General features: G+C 36.9%; 1 protein-coding gene across 4 annotated transcripts in view; it reads left to right on the top strand.

The window, feature by feature from the left end:
* ZNF521 (zinc finger protein 521) overlaps positions 1 to 22,615 on the top strand; it is a 275,007-nt gene that overhangs the window by 21,945 nt on the left and 230,447 nt on the right. For all 4 annotated transcript variants that reach the window (XM_012641756.1, XM_012641760.1, XM_012641758.1 and 1 more), the window contains one exon: positions 7,195 to 7,374. In XM_012641756.1, coding sequence (XP_012497210.1) covers positions 7,195 to 7,374 — 180 coding nt within the window. The remainder of the gene's footprint in view (positions 1 to 7,194; positions 7,375 to 22,615) is intronic.

The raw sequence follows: 22,615 nt of genomic DNA, 5'->3' as shown, positions 1-22,615 counted from the left end.
TACTTAAAATCAATCTGTGACTTCTCCTAGCACTGTGGTTGAACATCTCACTCACAGTAGTTCCTTCATGATCTAGCCCTTTTCTGACCTGGTCTCTGCCACCGTTTTCCTCTCTTTCCACTCCATCCAGTGCCCCTCATTTGAACAACATGGAAGTACTTGCACTTCCTTGAAGGCGTTGTGTGGTTCTCTGCATCTGTGGCTTCACCCGTGTTCCTCTGCTTAGAGAGCCATGTTCTCCTTGTCCTCAGTGCTATCTAGCCTTCAAAACAGCCCGAGCTGCTCTTCTCTGGGTAAACTTTCCCTGCCCCGATTTAGATGCTCTGCTGTCTGAGTACTTATCCTCCTCTGCAGTCATTGATTCACTCATCTGTCTCTCTCCCTGCACTGGTGTTTGCCAGGCCTTCTCATGAAATGACATATGTAGAAAAATGATTAGTTTCAAGTGGCAAACTTGGGTAAGTGGACACAGCCGCTCAAAGCCAGGGAAAACAGACTTGCAGATTCTGGTGTCCCCAAGCTATACCTGGCCACTTTCAGGGCTGGAAGGATCAGTATCCCCAAATACCTGAACCTGCTTTTGACCCACCAATTGGTAAACTGCAGTGGATTGCAGGTTCCTTGGGACAGGAACCAGATAGTCTTAGACTTTGTACCTCCAGGACCTTTGCCAAATGCCTATTAACTACATAGATGCTCAGTAAATGTTTGTTTGTTGACATTGTGAAAAGGCAGCCATAGTAATTCATTGGGAAGTTAAATGACTTTAAGGTAGGAATATGTCTATAACTGCACTTTGTATGAAAGTTGGAGTGCTGCAGTTGCTTTCTTTTCTTTTTTTTTCTTTCTTTTACTAAATTTCATAAAGGAGGGACTAATTGGAAGAAAGAAATTTGGGAACATGGGTAGGATTTTCTGACTGGAAGAAGAGAAACTTTTTATTTGGTTTCAAAGTGTGCAAGTGTGTGTGTGTTTTAATCTCTCGTAAGGCTAATTTCCTCCCACTCAGCATCCTCTTACAAGGAATTTCATTGTAGATAGAGAGTGGTAATAAATTCATATTTGGCATGTTCTCCTTGATAACAGTGCATCTGTGATATTTCTCTTTGGTCTTCAAGGACCATGATAGACCTGTAGAACAATCAAGCAAAACCACAGACATTCTAAACTTCAACAGTGTGATTTTGTTTAACACAGAGATAATTCTTTCTGTCTGAGAAGGTTTTATAGACAAAGGAAAGAATAGATGAAAGGGTTTTTTTTTTCCTTCTTTAAAACAATTTAATAACTTTCAGAGAATAGAGTGGTTAGAAAATAAACATTGCAGAAAAAGTAAAAAGAGCACATTCTTATCCTTGACCACATGAGCTCTTTGGACCTTTTGGTGCGCAGCCAGGTCTCTGCCTGGGACAGCCGTCCCTGTCCTGCCAAGCTGAGGTTGCATGTAGTACCCGGGATGCTCAGCCTTGGCCACCCCACCGATTGCTTTTGTTTTTTTGTTCTGTTTGTTTGTTTACCTTCTGTTGACAGTAAGAAAAAAAAAAATGAGGTGGCAGACCAGCAGGCGAGTGTGGGACAGACGGCTGCACAGCCTGGTAATGCCGCCTCCCTTCGTTAGAGCCCGCTTGCCATTTTATAACAGTGCGATTTATTTTCCCTAAATCTGTTTTCATCTTGTGGGATTTCAAGTTAGAAAGCATATCTAGAGCCCAGAAAGCACGAAATAATCATCCCGCCCTTTTGTTTTTGAAAACTAGGAAGGCTTTCTGCTTCTTGTTAACTCTTTGTAGCCTGAAGGTTAACTTTTCCTCTGTTCTTAAAAAGCATAAAGATAAACAGTGAATATGACTTGAACATACTTGGAGGGAAGGAGTTCTTTCAGACATGGTTGGCTTTAAACAGACAGTCTCTAATTTTCTTTGCAGGCTTGGGACTTTTAAATATGTCAGTAAACCTAGAAGACTAGTTGTTTGTATACATGTGAACTTTAAATATGATATTAGATCGTTATCATTTGGCACAAGATACTGTTAAGCTAAGGTGCATCATTCATAGTGATTTGGGGAGATTTGGGTGTGTAATGTATTTGTATAAATTATTTGTCTACTTATTTAGCATAGAGTTCCTGAATATGAGATACTGGGTTATAGTTTCAGAAAATATCCTTGGAAGAAAGAATTTAGGCAGTTTTCTAAAGTAACAAAAACCCTATATTTTTACTAGTTTACTTGTAAACTAATTCATTTTTAAAGTAGTGTTGGGATGACTTTTCCTTGAATTTTTTTTCGATAGTTTTAGGTTATTAAGATCTTAGAGCTCGTGGTCACACAGTGAAGCCAAGACTTGTTTTTTTTTTAGGCAGTATGCATTTTTTAGCCGGTAGTTTCTTGAACTCACTTGGCACTGTGTTGGTTGATTTAAGATTGAGTGATTCATGCCATGGTTGTTTAATTTGGTGAAAAGATGGCTGTGACCAGAGAACAAACGGTTAGGAAATTATCCAGTTTTAAGTTTGCGTGTGTGTATAAGTGGAGTATTTTGGATTCATTCATCTCTTTCCAATCTTAGTTGTTAAGTAATCTTCTTGCATTCGTATTTACATCATCCTCAGACTCTTGTGTTTCTGCCACTCTCATAAAAACTGACTCTGGTCTTTAAGGTAGAGCTTCATGCTTGGAATTAACCAGGAAAAGCCTCATTTATATCTCCTGAAACAGGGACAGAGGACCTGCACTGTGTACTCACTGCCAGAAGTTTTTATAGTAATACTTTGTATCTAGGCTCTGGCTCTTACCATTAAATGTGCTTTTTATAGAGTACCAAGTTATAAATGTAGTGCAGCTACGGCATATTAATCTTACTGCAGAGATTTAATGAGGCAGTTGTTTTGCGATGGACACTATTGGGAGCAGAGAGCGACAGAGTTTTACTTTACCACTGAGCTGCAGAAATATTCCTTGCCTGGTAATAATTATAACCACATGATCTCTTAGTTTTTCTTTCTTTTGCCAGTGGTTTTCCATGCAAAAGTGGCTTGGAAGGAGGTCCATTTCTAGGCAGTGAAATGGATTGGAAATTGGGCTGTTTTCTCAGTAGTTTGACATTTTAGCTTTGATCAGGCATGAGATCCTTGTTGCACAGAGAGAAGTATGTAAGACGAGTTTCAAGAATACAGATAGTCTTTGCCAGTCCACTGAGATGGCTTTTAGATATTCATTACTTTTACTTGACTTTTATATAGGTTATAAAAAGTAAATGTGGTGAAACCTCATTTTTACATGGACAGAATAGAATTTCTGCTGGTTGGCCTTAAACTGATCCCACACTTGAAATTAATTGAAGTCCATGGGTTTATTGCCTCCAACACTTTTAAGCCAGTGCAATTTTTCATTTTCCCCACAGTTGTAATTTTATTAAACCAAGTTATAGCAATAACAATTCTTATGAGGAGGAGGATGAGAAGAAGGAAAGAACCACCTGCCAGAGAACATAATAAAGGGAAAATCATGCTTCTTTTAAATTCCCATTTATAAGTAATGTTAACAAAATTGGAAACAGAAAGCCACCACTTATTTTTGTAATAATAATTGTGACTGTGTTCCAAAATTCAGCTTTCTGTCCAGATCAGAAAACTATAAATTCAGTGCTCCATTGCACCCTTTTGAAGGGATGAGCTGGAGAGTTGGTTGAGCAGGTGAGGTCATTTGTGATGGATGCAGCATGTTCGGGCAGCATCATTTAGGACAGGGGTGGGAGAATGGTGTCTGTAGCTATGACAGTTTGTAGTTGCTGTGTAGGGGGTATGGAGATATTTTAAAATATTGCCCTTCGGGTGGGTTTATAGCATAAAAATGGATTTGGAAGAACAATTATCCTTCGTGCAGTGGTGCTGGGGGCAGGGCAGTACTTATAGGCATGGACCTTGTATTTATAACCCCTTAGGTTGAAGTCAGAGGTTTGAATGGCTAGCAGAGTAATACAATTATTTTTTATGATTGGATCTCAAAGGACTTTATAAAAACTACATCACTAAGGCCATGTGCAATTATTGAAGTGTAGCCACCTGTGGGAAAGAAATGGTTGACAATATAAGCTTTCTAGAATCTTCCTACAGCAACTGGCATTAGGAACACAAACCTATAGAACAAATAAACACATCCTTTGAATGGGCAAGAAGGAATTTTTCATGAAAGTAGAGGTTGGAAAAATCTTACAAGGAGAGAGACTGGGATTGAGATTCCAGCACTCATTACACCAAGGCATCATAGGCTATAATCGAACTCACCTCCCAGAGGGTCCCTCTTAAGTGTTGACCTAAAAACAAATTCGCCAGTTGGCTGGAGCATGCATCCTAAAGTTGCAGCAGAAGTGAATAAGCTTGACTGACTTCAGTCCCCGAAGAGTTCTATCTGTAAATGCAGAAGTGGAAGCAAAAACATTTTTTATTAGTCTTAAAATGACCCTCATTTTTATAACTAGCCACAGTGTCAGAAGCATGGACCGACCGGGGTCATTGGTTAGCTTTTAAGAGCTAAAGCATCATGCATTCTTTTTTGTTTGGTATTTTTGATATTGAATTCATGTAAAGTGTTCATATTCTTGAATAATAAGGAAGGTGAGTTTTTATCATTTTTCTCTGTGTAGTAAAGTATTCAGAGACTCTCCTTATTTAAAAACAAACAGATCTGCAAACTTGATGTGTAGCATTTAAATAATCATATTAAAATTCAAACCTAACACCCACATTTCCCTGAGCACTGTCAGCTTTTTGAGAAACTGGAAACTCATGCTAAACAACTAAGAGTATTCAGTGTACACATGCTGCCTCCTAGCAAGTGTTTAATGGTGTGGAGGTCAGTTTGCCAGACTTGGGACAGTTATTTATTTTCCTGAATTGCTCTCTATTTTGGCAGCGTTTCACTACTTGGTTTAGTTTGTCGGAGATCTTTGCACCATTACCCATTTGTTGTATCTGTAGCTCTAGATGAAATATTTGAAAGCAGTAAACCCAAATGTGGTGGGTCAGATAGTGTCAACCTTGGGAAATGTAGGCATGTAGGTGCTTTTTACTTTGGAGGTAACCAGTCTGTTCTTGTTTACAGAAAAAATACCAGTGAAGAACTTTTTTTACGTACTCTATTTTTTTTCTCCTTCCCCTTCTCACCATCACTAAATAATATTTACTAAGCACTCACCTGGACATGGTGCTGTGCTGGGCAAAGTACAAGACAAACGCAAAGATCCTATGATCACTCCCCAAGGAATGAGCCGTCTAAATCCCAGTGTATTGAAATGGGCACTGTGTAGAGAGTTGAGATAATAACTTTGCAGATGGCAAATCAATCCAAATTACCAGTTTATTTAAACACTACCTTCATTTTTGAAAAACCCAACAAACAAAACTATATGCTCTTTGAGATGGGAATTCTCCTTTTTTCATGAAGCTAAGGGATTATTGCATATGTTTACAAGTAAGTTGATTTTGGCATATGTGAGTCATTTGAAGGGTGGTGATATAGTTAAGTTTATTGTAGATGCAAAGAAAAGCTTTGGCACAATGGCCAGACAAGAAAGGGAGGATAAGTGCCTTGTAGAAGTAGGGTTTGTAGAAGCATGTTCTGTGCAAGGTAGGAGAAAGCACTTTCAGACAGCAGGATGGTGGTGTGGTGGCATTTCTGGACTTTTCTGAGAAATACTTGGCTAATTTTGATTCTAGGGATTCTTGATTGTAACATTTCAAATATTTAATGAAATATTAAAAATACTAAATAGCTAGGTATGATGGCATGTGCCTGTAATCCCAGCTGCTTGGGAGGCTGAGGCAGGAGGATTGCTTGAAGCCAGGAATTTGAAACTGTAGTGTGCTGTGATCACATCTGTGACTAGCGACGCTGCACTCCAGCCTGGGCAACATAGCGAGATCCCATCTCTAAAAAACAAAATTAAAAGTATTAAATATATTTATATTTAATTTATCAAGTTTATTGTAGTCATTAAAATTAACGTCATGGTCATATAAAAATGTGACTACAAATAATGCATTACCTATTTCTTAGGTATCTTGGTATACATCTTTTGTGACTATTTCATTGACTTACAGAAAATAGAAATCTCTAGTTTGATTTTACCGTTTTTTGAGACGTACTTTGTTTCTGCCTTTGGAGGACTTTTTGCTATTAGAAATTAGTGATCCATAAATTCAGTCACTGATTATATTATCCTGTTATCTTAATTTCTCCCAAAGAGGCATATTCTCCTCCCTAACCCCACTCTTCTTTCCTCCCTCCCTTTCCAGTGGCACCAGGGTGTTTGGGGGTACTTCTTTAAAATGAGTCAAAGGACAGCATAAATAATCATAAAGTATTTATTGAATTCTAATTAGAAGCATTGTGTGTGCTTTGCTTTTTTATTCCCCCTGCTGTTTGTGTATCATGTTTAGGGTTAAAATGGAACTATTTTTAGTTTTTACAGTGTTTAGCTTTTCAACATTGATAATGCCAACTCAAATTGTTGACTTGATTATAATTTATAATTGCTTTTCATATATTTTATTTCACTTTTTTGGGATAGTTTTGAAAACGAGACATAAATTTACACTTGAGTTTGCATTTGTAAGCATGTTTTGCTGTGCGGTAGAGCTTATTTTGCTATCGCTGTCTAACAAATAATGGAGTAACTGTGTGTTTTGACCAGTTTATAAGTAAAGGTCAATTTTGTGCCTATGGTAATTAGCTTAGCTTATTCTAGACTTTTGGCTAATTCTGGTAATTTCCCATGAAGGAGTATATTTAGCAGAAAAGGAGTTCATTCTTAAGCACAGTGGGTCTTTTTTTTCCTTTGCATTGGAGACTGTTTAATTTTAAAGTGATTTATCTCTCTCTTTTTTAAGCAAAAACTCCTAAAAGGCTATGAAAAAATGGCAAGGTAATCTTAAGGGTAGACGAGTTATTTGAAGGGAGAGGTAAGAAAAGGGCTACATGGTGAGAAAAAGGAAGAATTCTTTCAGTAATCACAAACTGAGAAATTTTAGGGAAGGCTCACTTTTGATTCTTCTGTAATAAAATCTGCAATGAAGCCCTCCTATTGCAGGTTCAAGGAAAATGGTCTTTCTGTTTTTGGTAGCAAGAAGATTAAACGTTGCTTTAAAAGAACCTGTCTTTAAACCCTATACTTATAGTGTTGATTTTCTTTCAGACCCCAGCTGTAAACTTGAAGACAAGACTGACGATGGAGAGGCAATAGATTGTAAGAAGAGGCCGGAAGATGGGGAGGAGTTGGAAGACGAAGCTGTGCACAGCTGTGACAGCTGCCTCCAGGTGTTCGAATCACTGAGCGATATCACAGAACACAAGATTAATCAATGTCAACTGACAGGTAAACAATACTTATCACTTTTTGTCTTCTCATACTGTTCTATTTCTGATTTTTTCAGTTTGTTCCTTTATGTGTTTTTCTCTTCCAATTATTTTATTCCTGTACTTGAGTACCTAGGTAAGTCTAGAGGTACTTTTGAAAGAATTATGAGATGGCTTGTTTGGGACAACCTCAGCATCATAGTCCCTCTTAGATTTTGAATTGCACCTGGATTATAATAGCTAATGGGGTGTATTTTCTTTCTTACCTTTTTTTTTCTTTTCTTTTACTACAGTGATGAACCTAATATATTGGATGTCTAAAACAAAGTTAAAAAAATTCTTTTGAATACTTTTTCAAAGACATTTAGCGTGTATTAACTTGTTTAAGTTTAAATATCATCTCCTCAAGGAAACATTCCCTGATTCCTCTCCACCTGAGATAGGCACCCTTTTTATGTTCCCCTAAAGTCTGATACTTATTCTTGAATACCACAGTTCTCACTGGATGTGTTCACTTTTCCATCTCACTCAGCAGACTGAAAGCTCATGGATGGCTGAAACTGTGTCTCATTCTTCCTTGCATCATCTGAGCCCAGCACAGTGCCTGGCCTCTAGTCACTAAGGCTGGCAAAATACCCTGCTATACAGTTTGTTGGAAGAGTCAGATTTAAAATAAAATGAAGCATAACATGTTCAATGTAATGGTTGAATAAAACTGAAACTCAGTTTACCAGATATCTACCTTCATTAAAAATATATCTTACAAGAATACACTAAATGGGCCTTGGTGGAACATTTTAAATGTGTCTTTTGTTTTAGATACATGTCATTTATCTCTTACTACTTGAAGCTGACACCATTCCTATGTACGTGTATTTGTGTATTTTTCTCTCTCATTTTCCTCACACAAATCTTTCTTCAATTAACTGTGTATAGGAAACATATTTACTAGACAAGTGGTTCTCCATCTGTTTTCCACAGAATATTTATATTTTTGTAAGATTTGAATGTGTGTTCCACTTGAACAAAGATTTCTGACAGATTATTGTGGGGTGCTGTATTAAGTCGATTAAATAGACTTTATTAAAATTGCATTGTGGCTCTTCCCTTCAGGAAGGCATGACAGTGAGCAAGTTTATTAGGCCATAGCGTTGTCTTTTTTTCGGAAATCCCATTTTTTCTGGATTATAAGTTTGAGAATTGATATTGCCTATATAAATATTGGCTGTAAACATATTAATATTTTTGTTTTTATATTTTTATATGCTTTTGAAGGACAGCTTTTATTTTGATACAATTCCAATCTTATAGAAAAATTACAAAAATAATACAAGGAATATACCATTTACCTGATTTGCCAATTGCTTACATTTTGCCGCATTTACTTTATCATTCTCTTTCTCCTTTATCATTTTTTCTTAATCATTTGAGAGAACATTAGAGACATCACACCCCTATAAATATATCCTGAGTATTTCCTAAGAACAAATACATTCTCTTACATCACTATAGTATACTTACCAAAATTAAGAAAGTTAACATTTAACGCCAATAGATACTGTTATCAAATTCACAATTATTTGTAAATTTTAACAATTGTCATAATAGTGTCCTTTATAGCTATTTTTTTTTCCCTCAGCTGAGATTCAGGATTATGCACAACATTTAGTTGTCTTCTCCTTTAACCTGAAATGAACTTTCAGCCTTTCTTTGTCTTTCTTGATCATGGCATTTTTGAAGAGTCCCTGCCAGTTACTTTATAGAATGCCCATCAGTTGGGGTTTGTCTGAAGTTTCCTCAGGGTTAAGTCGGTTATTTATTTACTTGTGGTAGGAACACCAAGAAAGTGATGTTGTGTCCTCTTCAGTGCATGGATCATTGGTGTTACTTTGTTCCAATGTTGGTGATGTTCACATTGAATACTTGTTTAAGGTGGTGTCTGTCAATCTTCTCCAGTGTAAAGTTACCATTTTCCCTTTGTAAGTAGTAACTAATCTGTGGGAAGATGCTTTGATACTATGTAAATATCTTCTTTCTCATAAAACTTTTACCCGCTGTTTTTGTGTCCATTGTAATTCTATAATTTCCACATTTATTAGTTGGCCTACTGCAGTTTTCTTTCTTGTTTGTTCATTTGTTTATTCATATCATTTTTGACTTTTGGATTTTTATTTTATTCAATGGGTCATAATTTATTACTATCATTATTTTGGTGCCCAGATTGCCATAGATTTAGCCAATGGGAGTCCCTTCAAACTGGATCCTGTGTCTGTTAAGTATATCTCCATCATTATTTGAGGACTTAGTTTCCGGTGCAAACAGATGCTCTGGGATCATCATGTTCTTTTCTTGTCCTAGTCCTGTAGTCCCACAATCAGCATTTTTTTTTTTTTTTTAAGGAGCCCTAGTTCTTTTAAGAGGACAGTGGTATTTAGAAACCAAGGTATAGGTACTATGTGTGCTCACTGCTATAAGTATACCATTGCTTATAGACTTCACAGTAGACAGAACTAGGAAATGTATATGCATACTTAATATAATACATGTAATATACATAACACAGTTCATAAAATTCGCAATATACTAGTATATACACTTACATGTATTTTTTTCTGCCTAATAACCATGTGTTCATACTGATACCTCCAATTCAGTCTGATACCTAAGGTACATCTTAGTCTTTTTCCTTTCTGTATTTGTTACTGCCTTCTTTAACAGAGAGAAACCTGGCTTCCATTATTCTCAATATGTTCACTCATTTGCTTGAGCCTAGAATATACATTAAGTAGTTTCAAAATTGCTTACTCATACCATCGTGATAAGCAAACCAACTAATTAGAGTTTAATATTTGTTTATAATTATTAATGCTGTAATTGTAATGCAACATTTACATGCAGTGAAATTCATAAATCATAAATATATAATTTGGTGAATTTTGACAAAATGCATGCACCCATGTTAACATACCTTTCTTAAGATATAGATATTTTCCTGCATTCCAGAAAGTTCCTTCTCATTTCTTTCTGATCAATAATGCTGCGTCAGAAGTAACCAATTTTTTTAGTTTTTAACCATAGATTCATTTTGCCTGTTCTAGAACTTCTTATAAATGGAATCATACAGTATGCACTGTTTGTACGCCTAGCTTCTTTTGTTCAGCATAATGTCTGAGATTCATTCATGTTCTGTACCTTATTTGTGCATTCTTTTTATTGGTGTATAATATTCCATTTATGAATATATCATAATTTGTTTTCCATCCTCCCGTTGGTGAACATTTTGGTTATTTTTAGTTTTGGACTATGAGTAAAGTTGTATTGAACCTTCCTATATAGATCTTCTTGTGGACATACATTTTATTTCTCTTGGATTAATAATGTAGGAGTGGAATTGCTGGGTTATTGGGGGCAGGGGAGTGTAGGGTAGGATAGATTTATCTGTATGAGAAACTCGTGAACCTTTTTCCAAAATGTACCATTTTATGCTCCCACCATCAATGTATGAGAGTTCCAGTTGCTGCTTGCTAACATTTGTGTTATCAGTCTTTCTTAATTTGGGGTATATATTGGTATTCTTTGTGAATTTATTTACATTTTCTAGCTCATATACTTAATTGACTTTGTTTAATGCATAGTTTCCTCAGAACATACAATTTTTGGAAAATCCTATTAAATGCAGATAATTAGTAAGATGCTGCCTTCAGTGGAATAGCAGGTGCTTTAAAGGAAGCTTTACTTGTGTAGAATCAACACTAACATTAGGGTAGACATGTGGGAACTTGGGTACACAAACTCAACTGACATGCCAATGTATTAATATATTAAGCTAGCAAGAAATCTTAGTTAAGAGTGGGTCTTCTCTCATGTTAAAGGTTATTTTAAAATTCAACTAATTTTAAAAACAATCTTCAAATCTACTTAGTGAATGTTTACTTTTGACTAAGTGCTTCCCGTATAGTTCTTCTTATGTTCAGTTCTATGAAATAGAATGGAAGCAAAAGACATTATTCCCGTCTCATACAACTTTAATAATATCTGTGCAGAAAATGCTGGATTTTGTGTATATGGTATGGTGAAGATAATATTTATGGGTTAAATATTGTTTTTTTTAAAAACCCTAATAAAATATTTGGTTTATTTTGAGCTTAAGCTTTCTAAAAGCAGGGAGTCTGGCCTGTGCTCATATGTGTCAGAATTTTAATCAAAAGTAGGAAAATAGAGGCTTCTTTGCCACTTATGGAAGCCCATGTCCAGAAAAAGTAAATCTGACGGGTGTTATTCCTGTGGACTTTTTTCAGGGTGATTTCTTCAGGAGGGTGCTAGATTCATGAGGAGAGCAGAAGTGGAAGGCCAGGGAGGGAGCAAAAAGGGAGAGAAACAAAATTAGGAATGATTCACCTTGGTTCAAGGTGTTCAAGTTGAAACTTCAGTTGGCCAAAGGTTGTCCTCCATCTGATCTGGAAAAGATTAAGGACTTTTGGAAGCATTTTAATTAAAAAAGTCATAGGATGCTTTTACCTTCTTCCTTAAAGCCTGTTATCATAAGGAGGTTGGACTCTTGCAGTGTTTGTTTCCTACTGCTCAGAGTTAACACTTGGTGCTGCTCCCCCTCCTCCCCCACACCCCCACTGACAAAGTGCTAGACTTAGCAAAGGAGGGTATTTCTATTTGGTTTTCTCCCCCTTTTCATTTTACTCTTTTTATCGTTCATTGTTCTTTTTCATTCTTTTTGTCTTTTAACTTCATTCAGCCCCATTTGCATCCTTGCTGAATTCCCTCTGATTCTGGTCCTCTCTCCAAGACTCTTCATTTCCTCATTTGTATTTCCTCTCTCCCTTTCTCCATGCCTGTTTTGCAGTCTCTTGCTGCTTTCTCCATTTATTCTTCACTCCTTGTGGCTTCTTTTGATATCTTGACATCTTTACTTACACATTTGGGCCTACCCAGCTAGACCATAGCCTGAAGACTTTTTGCTGAACGATCTGTGTGAAGACAGAGGGAATTCTGAGTGGGGTGCTGCAGGGTTAATTACGGAGTGAAAGAGAAAGAAATCTTACAACTTGTTGATTTGCAAAATAACTGAAGTGTTCCGTGGTCTGATGCCTATAGTTTACTCAGGGTAGTTTTGTTGTGCAAGAGCCATAGAAACTCTGCTTTGAGTTCTTCCTTTCCTTTAACTAAGGGTTTTCTTGGTAACTTCAGGTCTGTTCCTTTGATGACTTTCATTGCCAAGGGGGATGCACAAAACTGATCAATTCTAGACCCAGATTTGAAAGTCAGCTATAGGATTGAGTACAATCTAGGTCAAATTGTGATTAGTTATCAGTATGGACTGGACTTATAGACAGTGGATCCAGCAGGGATGCGGGCATTGTGAGTGTCACACACACAGTTCATGGAGTCTGTCACTGAGAGGGCATTCTGGAATGTAGACACCCTTCTGGACAGGCATCCTTGATCTAGGAAGGAACAAAACAGTCCCTAAAGATAGCAAGGGACAAAGCAACACTCATGCAGGTGAGTGCTCTCTTCTTTGTCTCATGGTGTAATTTTCCTCTAGTCTGCAATCCCACATGTGTAAGTAAATTATGTATCTATCATCCCTGCTTGAAGGAATTGGGAGAAAGGTGAAAGAATAACTTAAATCCCTCTCTTCAGTTGCAGCAGTGGATGGAAACCACCTGTCTTGCCCCAGCCTTGCTGTCTTTTTCCGGGAGGCTGGGAAGGGAGGGGAATTGACTCTCCGAGGCTGTGGGACTCTCTGATGCAGAAGACAGATTATCAAAATATATATTTAAAGAAGGAAAAGCACAGAGAACCTCTCATTTTACTAATCCACAAACCCTATCATTTCTTGCCAATTCCCTCAGGGGGTGGGGAGGGCTGGAAGCCAGAGGGGTCTCATCACACTTCTCAACAAAGATTTAATAGCAGGGTGCTGTGGGGAAGGCTGAGATTACAGAGACTTTATTGTGCTTACAAAACTGAGTAAGAACTAGCATTGTAAATCATCAAAACTAAGCTACACTTAACAGGATAAATGTGTAAAGTGCATTTGGTGATACTGTATACTTGTTGTTCTGAGTCATTTTTCTCCTCTCTCCTGCTAATTTGCAAACTTGAGTTGTCTGTTAAGTGTTCTTTCACATCATTAATGTGAATTGCCTAGGCGCAGATGCAGAAAAAACTAAATGGCATTGTATTGGTTCTTAACCCTGTGGTCGGCTATACTATGTAGCTGAGTAAGTAGAAATTCGTGTGGCAGTAAATCTGCTGTAGTTTTGGGGAACATGTTTGTAGTCCATATTTATAAAGCCCTAACCAGGTCTGTGGCTTCTTTACAAATATTTTTTTCCTGCATGGGTTCACCCTTTATAGAAAAATGAACTGAATTGATGAGTGGATGCTGTTCATCAGTATCAAGGAGTATATTCACTTAATTTTGTTTTGAAAGTTATGAGACTTCCTGGAATCTTCATGCAATTTTCATGAGCTGAAAACTTCAACATCTGGAATATTATTATTATTATTTGGCCAAAGAATTTTTTAAAAATGTGAAAGCGAGTCTACATGTGTCATATGATTGTGGCAAATTAAAGACTGGTGGGTTCCACAGGACAATAAAAAGTACTCTAACAGCTCGTTCTTTTGGCAGTGGGGAAAAGGGAAATGAGTGTTTTATAGAATGAAGCATCATTTTCATAAAAGCATATTGAAACTGCTTTTAGAACTTTTTTTTTGCTGTTTTCCTAATCAAATCATTAGTTGAAATAAATTACATGAAATAAATGTAATATTTTAACTTTTTAGTTCATATTAATTAGGCTTAAGGCATTAGACATTTCATTTGCATATTTCCATATTAATTTCTATATTCATTATTCATACTTCATTATTAATCATTTATATATTAATTAATTATCTATTTCTATATTAATTAGGCTGAAGGCACTGTAAGTTTTATTTTTCTATTTCCTTCCATTTTGATCAATTCCTCATTTCCTACCTAAAATATTTCTAGGGTTTTATCCTACTTCATTCTCCAAATTGCCCTAAGCCCCCCACATACAGTTTCATGGCCTCCATAGATTTCATTCCCTGGTCCCTTCTCCACATGCACCTAACTTTTTAGACCAGTGGTTTCTAAACTTTTTTGACAAATAAAAATTTAGTATGTACCCTCATATATATATTTATTAATATGTTACATAGATAAATGCATTATACAACATTCACAAAAATAGAAATTGAAAAGTTAGTTAAAGATGAAATAAACAGGGTTTAAAAATAATTTTATGTTACTTTGAAGTTCTGGTCTATGTGTGTTTATTTTGGTAGTTTATTTTAATGGCTGTTAGAACTTGGATGTCTCACAAAACCACCAAAGAGAGTACATATGTTATTATACTTCTCCACGTGGTTTGTTGTTATTGATGGTGGATTTAAGTCCATATTTCAAAGAACTTTTCCAATTTTTTGTTGCCAGCTTTTGGTCAGCTCTGATTAAATTGTCCCTCCCCCCCCACCCCCCTTCATAGGGTGGCTGACAAAGAACTTTTACTAGGAGTGGAAAGGCCAGATTGGCCATTTTCTTGTTGATTACCTGTGCTTACAGTCGATGTCCTACACTTTTCTTGCAGAAAACTTTCAAAGTCAGTTGTCAAAATTTGAGGATTTTGTGCAAATTAGATTAGTTAAAATGACATACAATGATTTGTAAGTCCATTTTGTTGGACATGGTAGACTGCACTATTATGGGATGGGATGAAAAGAACTGGAAAGGCCAGACCGTCCAAGCTGACTGGGGCACTATTTATCTCATGGCTCTCAGGAAGGTCTGATTTGTACCTGGATGGCTATTTATGACTGACTGGTGTCTGTTCTAATTGGTTGCTAAATATTCAGAATATCCTTTCTACCCCAGGATAATGTACCCTGTATTTCAGAGACCACTATTCTTGACTATTACTTAGGTCATGATGTGAAAAACAACTCACCAGATCTCTGCTCTTCTCAGTTTTATAACAAGTAGTGGGGCTGAGTGTGTCATTATCTTCAACTGTCCAGACCAAGGTCAAGTTCTATGCATTTACCAAAGAAAGAGTGATCATCCATAATTGGTTTGACTTCTGAGCTGTAGGCTGAGTGAGCTCCTTTTTCCAGTTTTGGAGGAAGGGGTCAGTTAAATTATTACCTGCTACCAAAGCTTTGTTATTTCCACATTGATTTTGCTGCAGCAGAATTTTTTGATATTAGTACCTGGTCTACCACTCTCATCTTGATATGTTTGTTTATGAAATTCTCTACCAGAACATGGATGTAAAATAATAATTTTTAGGTCCATTATTTTCTCAAAGCTCTTTGAATACTTTTGGGTATTGTAATTGGGATTTATAAAAGGGATGCACTTGATGAATTATGTTTTTCCACTATGAATGATACGCTGTTACATTTATTAACTTATTAAAATTAAATAGTTTGAATGTTGAAGGGGTAATTTAAGAAATATTTCTCTGTATTTTTGATGCCCATTTTTTGTTAGGTATTTTGACTCTCAGCTTGCTTTAATAACTTGTGAATCTCAAGAAAGGTACTGATTATGAAGGATCTAGGAGATGAAATCTCGTAGAAATAGAAAATATATGAGTGCATTCACTTTATTTTTCACAGGTAAAACCTAAGTGAACAATATCTTGTATTAGTTATAACCATATTCACAAATTACCTGTTCCTTAATTAGTTTGAGTTTTTAAAAATTAGTCTTTGGAAATGAATAGAATTTAAGAAGAAAATTAGTATTATTTGTCTGTATATAAGAAAATATTACCTTTGGATGTCTACAGAACCACAGGCATTTTAGATAAGTGGTTTTGCCTTAGTTGTATAATTGATAAATGAATATATAATGATCTAACTGTGTGGTTTCAGGATTCATTTGCCAAAAATTGTAAATAAAATGTCAAGAACACAAACCATGGGAGAATATCTTCAAGAATTTCCACCGTGTCCTTAATGGTCACTGATGGTAATTAAAGCTGTCAGTTTGTCCCTGTGGAGAAGTGTAAAAATTATAAATGAAGGGCTGTATTTGGGATGTGGAAACAATGGGTCTCTTTCGTGGGGAAGATCAATTAAAAGAGACCCTCTACATTCTAGGCCCTCTGCAGCCATTCGGTCTATCTTGTAAGCAGGGCAATGTTTAGCTATTTGGATACAGTTGTGTGCACATAAGGGCTCTGCCACATTTAGTCTGTTCTCAAATGTGAAATTCAACATGATAAAACTCAAGATGTTGATTTTTTCTTACATTATTGCCTGACTTCACTTAATTTTTTTTTTCACATTACTTAAGATGCTTGCGGCTGATATCTACTTTATAAGGTAGTGGGTTGCTAAAGAAGCTATTAAAAGTAGACTGTTTCCACACCCTTCTCTTTGTGCTAAGTCTGTGGCTGGGGATCTTGTCTTTGGGGAATGACAGCAATGTCACAGAGATCTATGACCTCTTAATAGGTCTTGGGAGGGGAAGGCAGAAATCATTCTACGCTGTGCCTCAGGGCTTAGCTCCTTTAAACTTCAAGGAATTGGACTGGAACTCTTCGCTCCTCCTTTCTTTCGGCTTTACCTTCAGGGGAAATTGATCGATTAGAGGTGATTATTCCACAAACTCTGAACCCCTTTCCCCTCTTTGTTCCAACTGGAGCTTCTCAAAGTTTAAAGGGATGTGTCTCCTGGGTGAAATGTAGAATGAATTTAAGTAGATTATTGGGTAGAACCCTTTGAACACACATTAAAAGGGCTAAAAAATATATTTGGAACAGAGGAAAATATTTCAAGCAAAAGAGTAAAGAAACATTTGTTTCAGTATAATTGTAATATCATTGTATGGGTTATTTTTCTAGCAAAGGATTAGCAGTTAGAATGTAGAGTCATAGTAGTACTTCAGACCAAGAAAATAACAGATCAATGCAACGAATGGGCAAATGTGCAAAATTAGGGTGGCAAGTAAGACTCCAGTAAGACCAAAGACAACCATAAATGATTGGGCTCATACATGTCCTCTATTAAGCACAGCAAGATTCTGCTAACTGATGGCTTTTATTGTTTTTTTCTAACTTCTTTAATAACAACAGCAACCAAAAGATATATACCTAATTCCTTTTTTTGCATGTGTAATATATTTGCCTTATGGACACTGTGGATCATATTTGAATTATATTTCATATCACATCAATTTAATTTCCCCCCCTTTTTTTTAAAAAAAGATCTAATTCTTACACTCTACCTACTCATGGAGCAGTATTAGCTCCCCCTGGTGACTAAATAAAATGTAGACATGCATGATTGGGGTGGTGACCTTCATTAACTTCAACCTTGAAATGCATAATTAATATTAGGATGCATACAGAAGGCGTGTACAGTGAAATATTTTCCAAGTAAAAATGTTAATTAGAAATGTCCATTTTCATGTCAGTTTAGCTATGTGATGAAGACTGTTCCATCTTGTGTGGCTTTCTTGGAGTTGTGCCCATTTTGATGGTCCCGGAGCTCTTGGTTTTCTGACGTGGGAGTAGTGGGACAGAGGGTAGGTAGTCCGATCTCTTGTGAACTAGGAACTGATTACAAAAGCAGAAAATAAAAGTAAGATCTGCCACCAGCTTACCTATGTCTATCATTCCTGCAAAATAAACTTTCTGTAGAAAAGGTTGCCATTGTTAGAATGATTTAAAAGAAATATTCTTTTAGAAAAAGCACTATTATGCATTCAAACACCAAGATATATTCTTTTGGTTGTATCAACAAAACATTTTTCCTTTTAATTTATAAATTATTTAAAGTGTATATTTTTATTACTCACATTGCCTTTAAACTTAACTTTTTCTCATCTATTTTATAAAATATGTTCCCCACCATAATTAAATTATCAAATTGACAGACTCTTGAGAATTCTTTTATAATCTTTTAAAAAAGAAATCTGTCAAATCTATCATATACTTACTATTTCTTATACTTAAATTTATTTTCTATGCAAAGTATTTGCTTTTCATCAGTGTTTTATACTTATTATCAAAAAGCCATGTCCTGTGGCTATATGATCTGGTTTAATATTTTATATTAAATATTACATTAATATGTTATCATGTATTCAAAGGGAAAGATTTACAACTTTTTTCTGGGAGCGCACATTTGAGTTGTTTGTTCCTCTTGTTCATCTGAATATTTTTCTCCCTATGATTTGCACCTTCCCACCCTGTCTTTTTGTTTTTCTTCTTTTTAGGGCACAAGACTTAGTGCACTGATTTGTTCTTCCCTTTTGTTTTTCCACCAAGGCATCTCTCTGTATTGGGAGAAAGAATATAATCTTCTAAACTCGATGGTTTCTTTCCATCACCTCCTTTGGCCTGTGGAAACCTAAGTGGAGCTACTTTTTGGAGTTGTTGATACCATTTTGTCGCTGGGCCTGAAGTGATGGTTACGAAGCAGCACAGATGAACACAGCACCCCCCCCAACACCCCCCTCAGTTTATTTCTGCCTCCTTCCATCACTGTTAACTTCCCTCCTCAAGCACACTGCCTGCCCTTTGCCATGCGTTTGTCCCAGTGCCCGGCAGAATAGCAAAGAACCCTGCTTTGCCTTAACTTTTACTAATGGTCACTCACAGATGGAGCTTAAGTTGGTGCCTGACAGCTAAAGAGTGAGACCTTTCTTCTTATGAACACCAGTTTAAAACTGACAAGTGCTTAATAATACAAATATTACTATATTGATTAGCTAGGCAGTTTGGCTTAATGCAAAGTGTATGGCACTGTTTCTTGCTACACTAAGACCATCCACAGGTAGTGAAATGACTAGCACCTCCCAGTAGTGTGTTTTCCCAAATACCACTATGCATTTATCAGCAATTCAGTACAGTAAACATTTATCACTATCCTACTCTTTGACCAATAATTCCTGGGAATAGAGGGCCCAGGATCTTCTGAGAGAGAAATGATTGTGAGGGGTCATGGAGGCCAGCTTGGAACTTCAGGGCTGGCTTCTTGGAGTACTCGATGCCTATAGTGTTGAGTAAGAGCCAACCAGGTCGGGAAGGGGAAGGGGCGTTTCAGGCCTACAGAAGGGAGGAAGATTAGGAGAGAGGTGTGAAGCAGTGTAGCAACTGCTGGGCAATTTCAAACTGGAGGAAAACATGTAAGATAGGAAATTAGAGAGTATGAAAGTATTAGTTACCCATTGCTATATAACAGTTGCTCCAGAACTTTTTGACCTAAAATTAACAACCATGTATGTTCTCAGAGTTTCTGTAGGTCACGAATTTAGCAGCAGCTTACCTGGGAGATCCCGATTCAGGGTTTCTTATGAAGTTGCATCAAGGCATTGGTCAGGGCTGCAGTCATCTGAGGGCCTGGTGGGTGCTGGGGAGACCCACTTCCAAGTTCAGTCACATGACTTCTCCCTGGAGACCTGCCTGCAGTCCTCACTACACGGGCCTCTCCATAGGGTAGCTTATGGCATGGCAGCCAGCTGTGCCCATCCAGAGCAAGTAATCTGAGAGAGACAGACAGCCAGCTGAGACAGATACTCCAAGATGGGAGCCGCAGTGTCTTTTATGATCTAATCTTGGAAGCGGCATACCCTTACTTCTGCCATATTCTGTGGGTCATGCAGATCCACTCTGGTATGAGAGAAAATTACACAAAAGCACGAATATGGGGGACCACAGTGGTGGCCAGATACTGCAGTGACCCAGGGAGGGAAGGTAGGGTCTGGCAGCAGGGGGGCCATGCTAAGAACTTAAATTTGATTCTCTGTTGTGCATTTTTCAAACTGCTCTAAGGAACCTCCCAGATATCAGCCAGGTAAGGGTGGAGGCAGGGAGGTGAGTTAGCCGGGAATGGAGAATCCCTGCTACCAGGGAATTGTTTTACATACTGCCCAGGCTGAAATTGTTTTACATACTGGATATTCAAGTAAGATTTCACTTGAATACTGAGTTTAGAGGCTTGAAAATGTTTGATAATTACTGTTTCAGGCAGTGGGTAGTGTTGATTTTACACAAGGAAGGGAACATATGTTTAGATTAGACTGTGTTTCACAGAGGAGATTGGAGGAGGAACTTGGGGGAAGGGATTCCAAATAGGAAGCTCTTGCAATTGCGCCAGTAAGAGATGGGGTCAAAACCAGTGCAGTGGTCACAGGGGTGGAGAGGAGGGTCAAATTTAATAAACACTTAGGAGGTAAAATCATACAGGTGTAGTAGTTGATGAGTTGCATTTCTGAATTCCTCAGATGTACTGGGTGGCGGTCACTTGATACTAGGAAGGAGAAGGAAGAAGGTTTGGAAGTTAGGATGGTGGGTACCGCTTTTCCTTGTATTAAATCTGAGATACTTTTCTGGCTAGAAGAGTTTACAACACCAGTTGTGTAGTTAGGCCAGAATGCAAAGGTAGACATCAGGCCACTTAACATAGCTCCTCTTTGCTAGAATTGTGGTTTAGTTTTCCCTTTGTGAATTATCTAAGTTTCTCCCCAACCTTACTACCGTTTTTGTATTACTGTTTCTGATCCAGCTTTCTTTTTTATTTTTTCTTTTTAATGATGAAGGATCTCCTCTCCTCGAGTTGGTTAGTATTTAAACTTTGGCTGTTGGCTATAAGGCCCCTGTAGCTAGGATTGTTACAGCAATTGGAATTGACACCCTACAAATCTTGTCTGTACAAGCAAGATGTATAAAGCACTAAGGTTGGCTAGTGTTCTTGTCTTTCAAGATGAGGAATTTTGACATACCAGGTTTTCATGCCTTATTGAAATCCAGCAAATGGTTACTAAGAAGGGTGCTTTACTCTCATAAGATTAGAGCAGTGGGTTTTTCTTTCCTTTTTGAAAAAATATACTGAGGCCCATTTCTATGGGAAATCATATTATTAAGGAATTATCGGCTATGCCCACCAGCAGCACCCCTCCCCCCCAAAAAAGAAATTACCAGACAAATTTAATTTTACTGTTCATTGCTTGGAATCTGTGACCATCTTGTGAATCTTAACAGGCTGCTTTTACAGTTGATTTTCAGACTTGCATTTTCCCATCATCTCCCTTAATATTATTTTCATTAAAAATTCCATTAGCTTAAAAAAATCAATGTAATCATTCAGTAGTAATTAATTCTTACCAATCTTCTAAAGGAGAAATGAATTAACAAAACTTCAAAATGTTAAAATGAGTCAAAAGTGTTGTGTGGCTAATGGGACTGGGAAAGATGTCAGTATAATGGAGAAAGGGTGGGCTCTGGCAACTGGCTGCTAGAATGCAAATCTAGGGTCTCCCAAAACTCGTGTGTGTGCTTACTCAGATGACTTAAATTTTGAATCTAGGCTTTTCTTATCCGTAAAGTAGGGACAATAATGAAAACATGAAAAGTTGCCTGCCTTACATGGTTGTGGGGATTAAATGAGATGATAGATGTGTCATCCCAGTGAGATACTTGGCACCGTGAAGGGGCGTGAGAAACATTATGCATTATTAGTGTTACTTGTGTTAGTGTTATTGGTATTATTAAAGGTGATAATGTTTCCTTTAAAAATAACCTCACGTGAGTCAGATTCCAGATTTGAATGTCTTTTAGAATTTTGAGAGATTTTGAAAGAGTTAGTATGAGTTAATATTTGTCATTCTATCTTAGAATTCTCCCCTTCTCAAATTCAAAAAGAAGCAACGTGTGACGGATGCTAGGGGCCACTGGGAAAGTGGAGGAAATGAGAATTAGCTTGTGTTTGTCACCTTTTTAGGAAGGCCTTGATGTTTAGATTCATACAGAATAGGGAATGTCATATTTTGGGAATAAAGAAGAGAGACCCAGTTTCCATATAACGTTTCATTCTAATTTAATTGTATACAAAGTGTTAAAAATTAAGACCTCAACATCAGTTTTTAGTCTTCACTAAATGTGTGTAAATGTAAGGAGATAGTTGTGCAATAGACTTCATTGAAAGTTTTTATACTTGTAGCTTATTTATTTAGTAATACAGAATTTTCCCATGCAACTTTCAGAATTGTTTTAAAAGATCTCTCTCTACTTTTGTGAATTAGCTCAAAAATTAGGACACATATTAATTTTAATTTAGTGCAATTAAAAATATTCATACCTTACCTTTAGTAGGCAAACATAAGCGTCATGGAATTGTTTTAGCTGTAATAGAGGTTCAGGGGACCAGTGGTTTGGAAAACCATCCAGTCTAAGTGAGTTCATTTAAATATGGGAGAT

This window comes from Propithecus coquereli, unplaced genomic scaffold (assembly GCF_000956105.1).
Source record: "Propithecus coquereli isolate 6110/MARCELLA unplaced genomic scaffold, Pcoq_1.0 Scaffold17, whole genome shotgun sequence".
NCBI classification, from domain to species: Eukaryota; Metazoa; Chordata; class Mammalia; order Primates; family Indriidae; genus Propithecus; species Propithecus coquereli.
The sequence above is the reverse complement of the archived record's forward strand: the minus strand, read 5'-3'. Positions and strand labels throughout refer to the sequence as shown.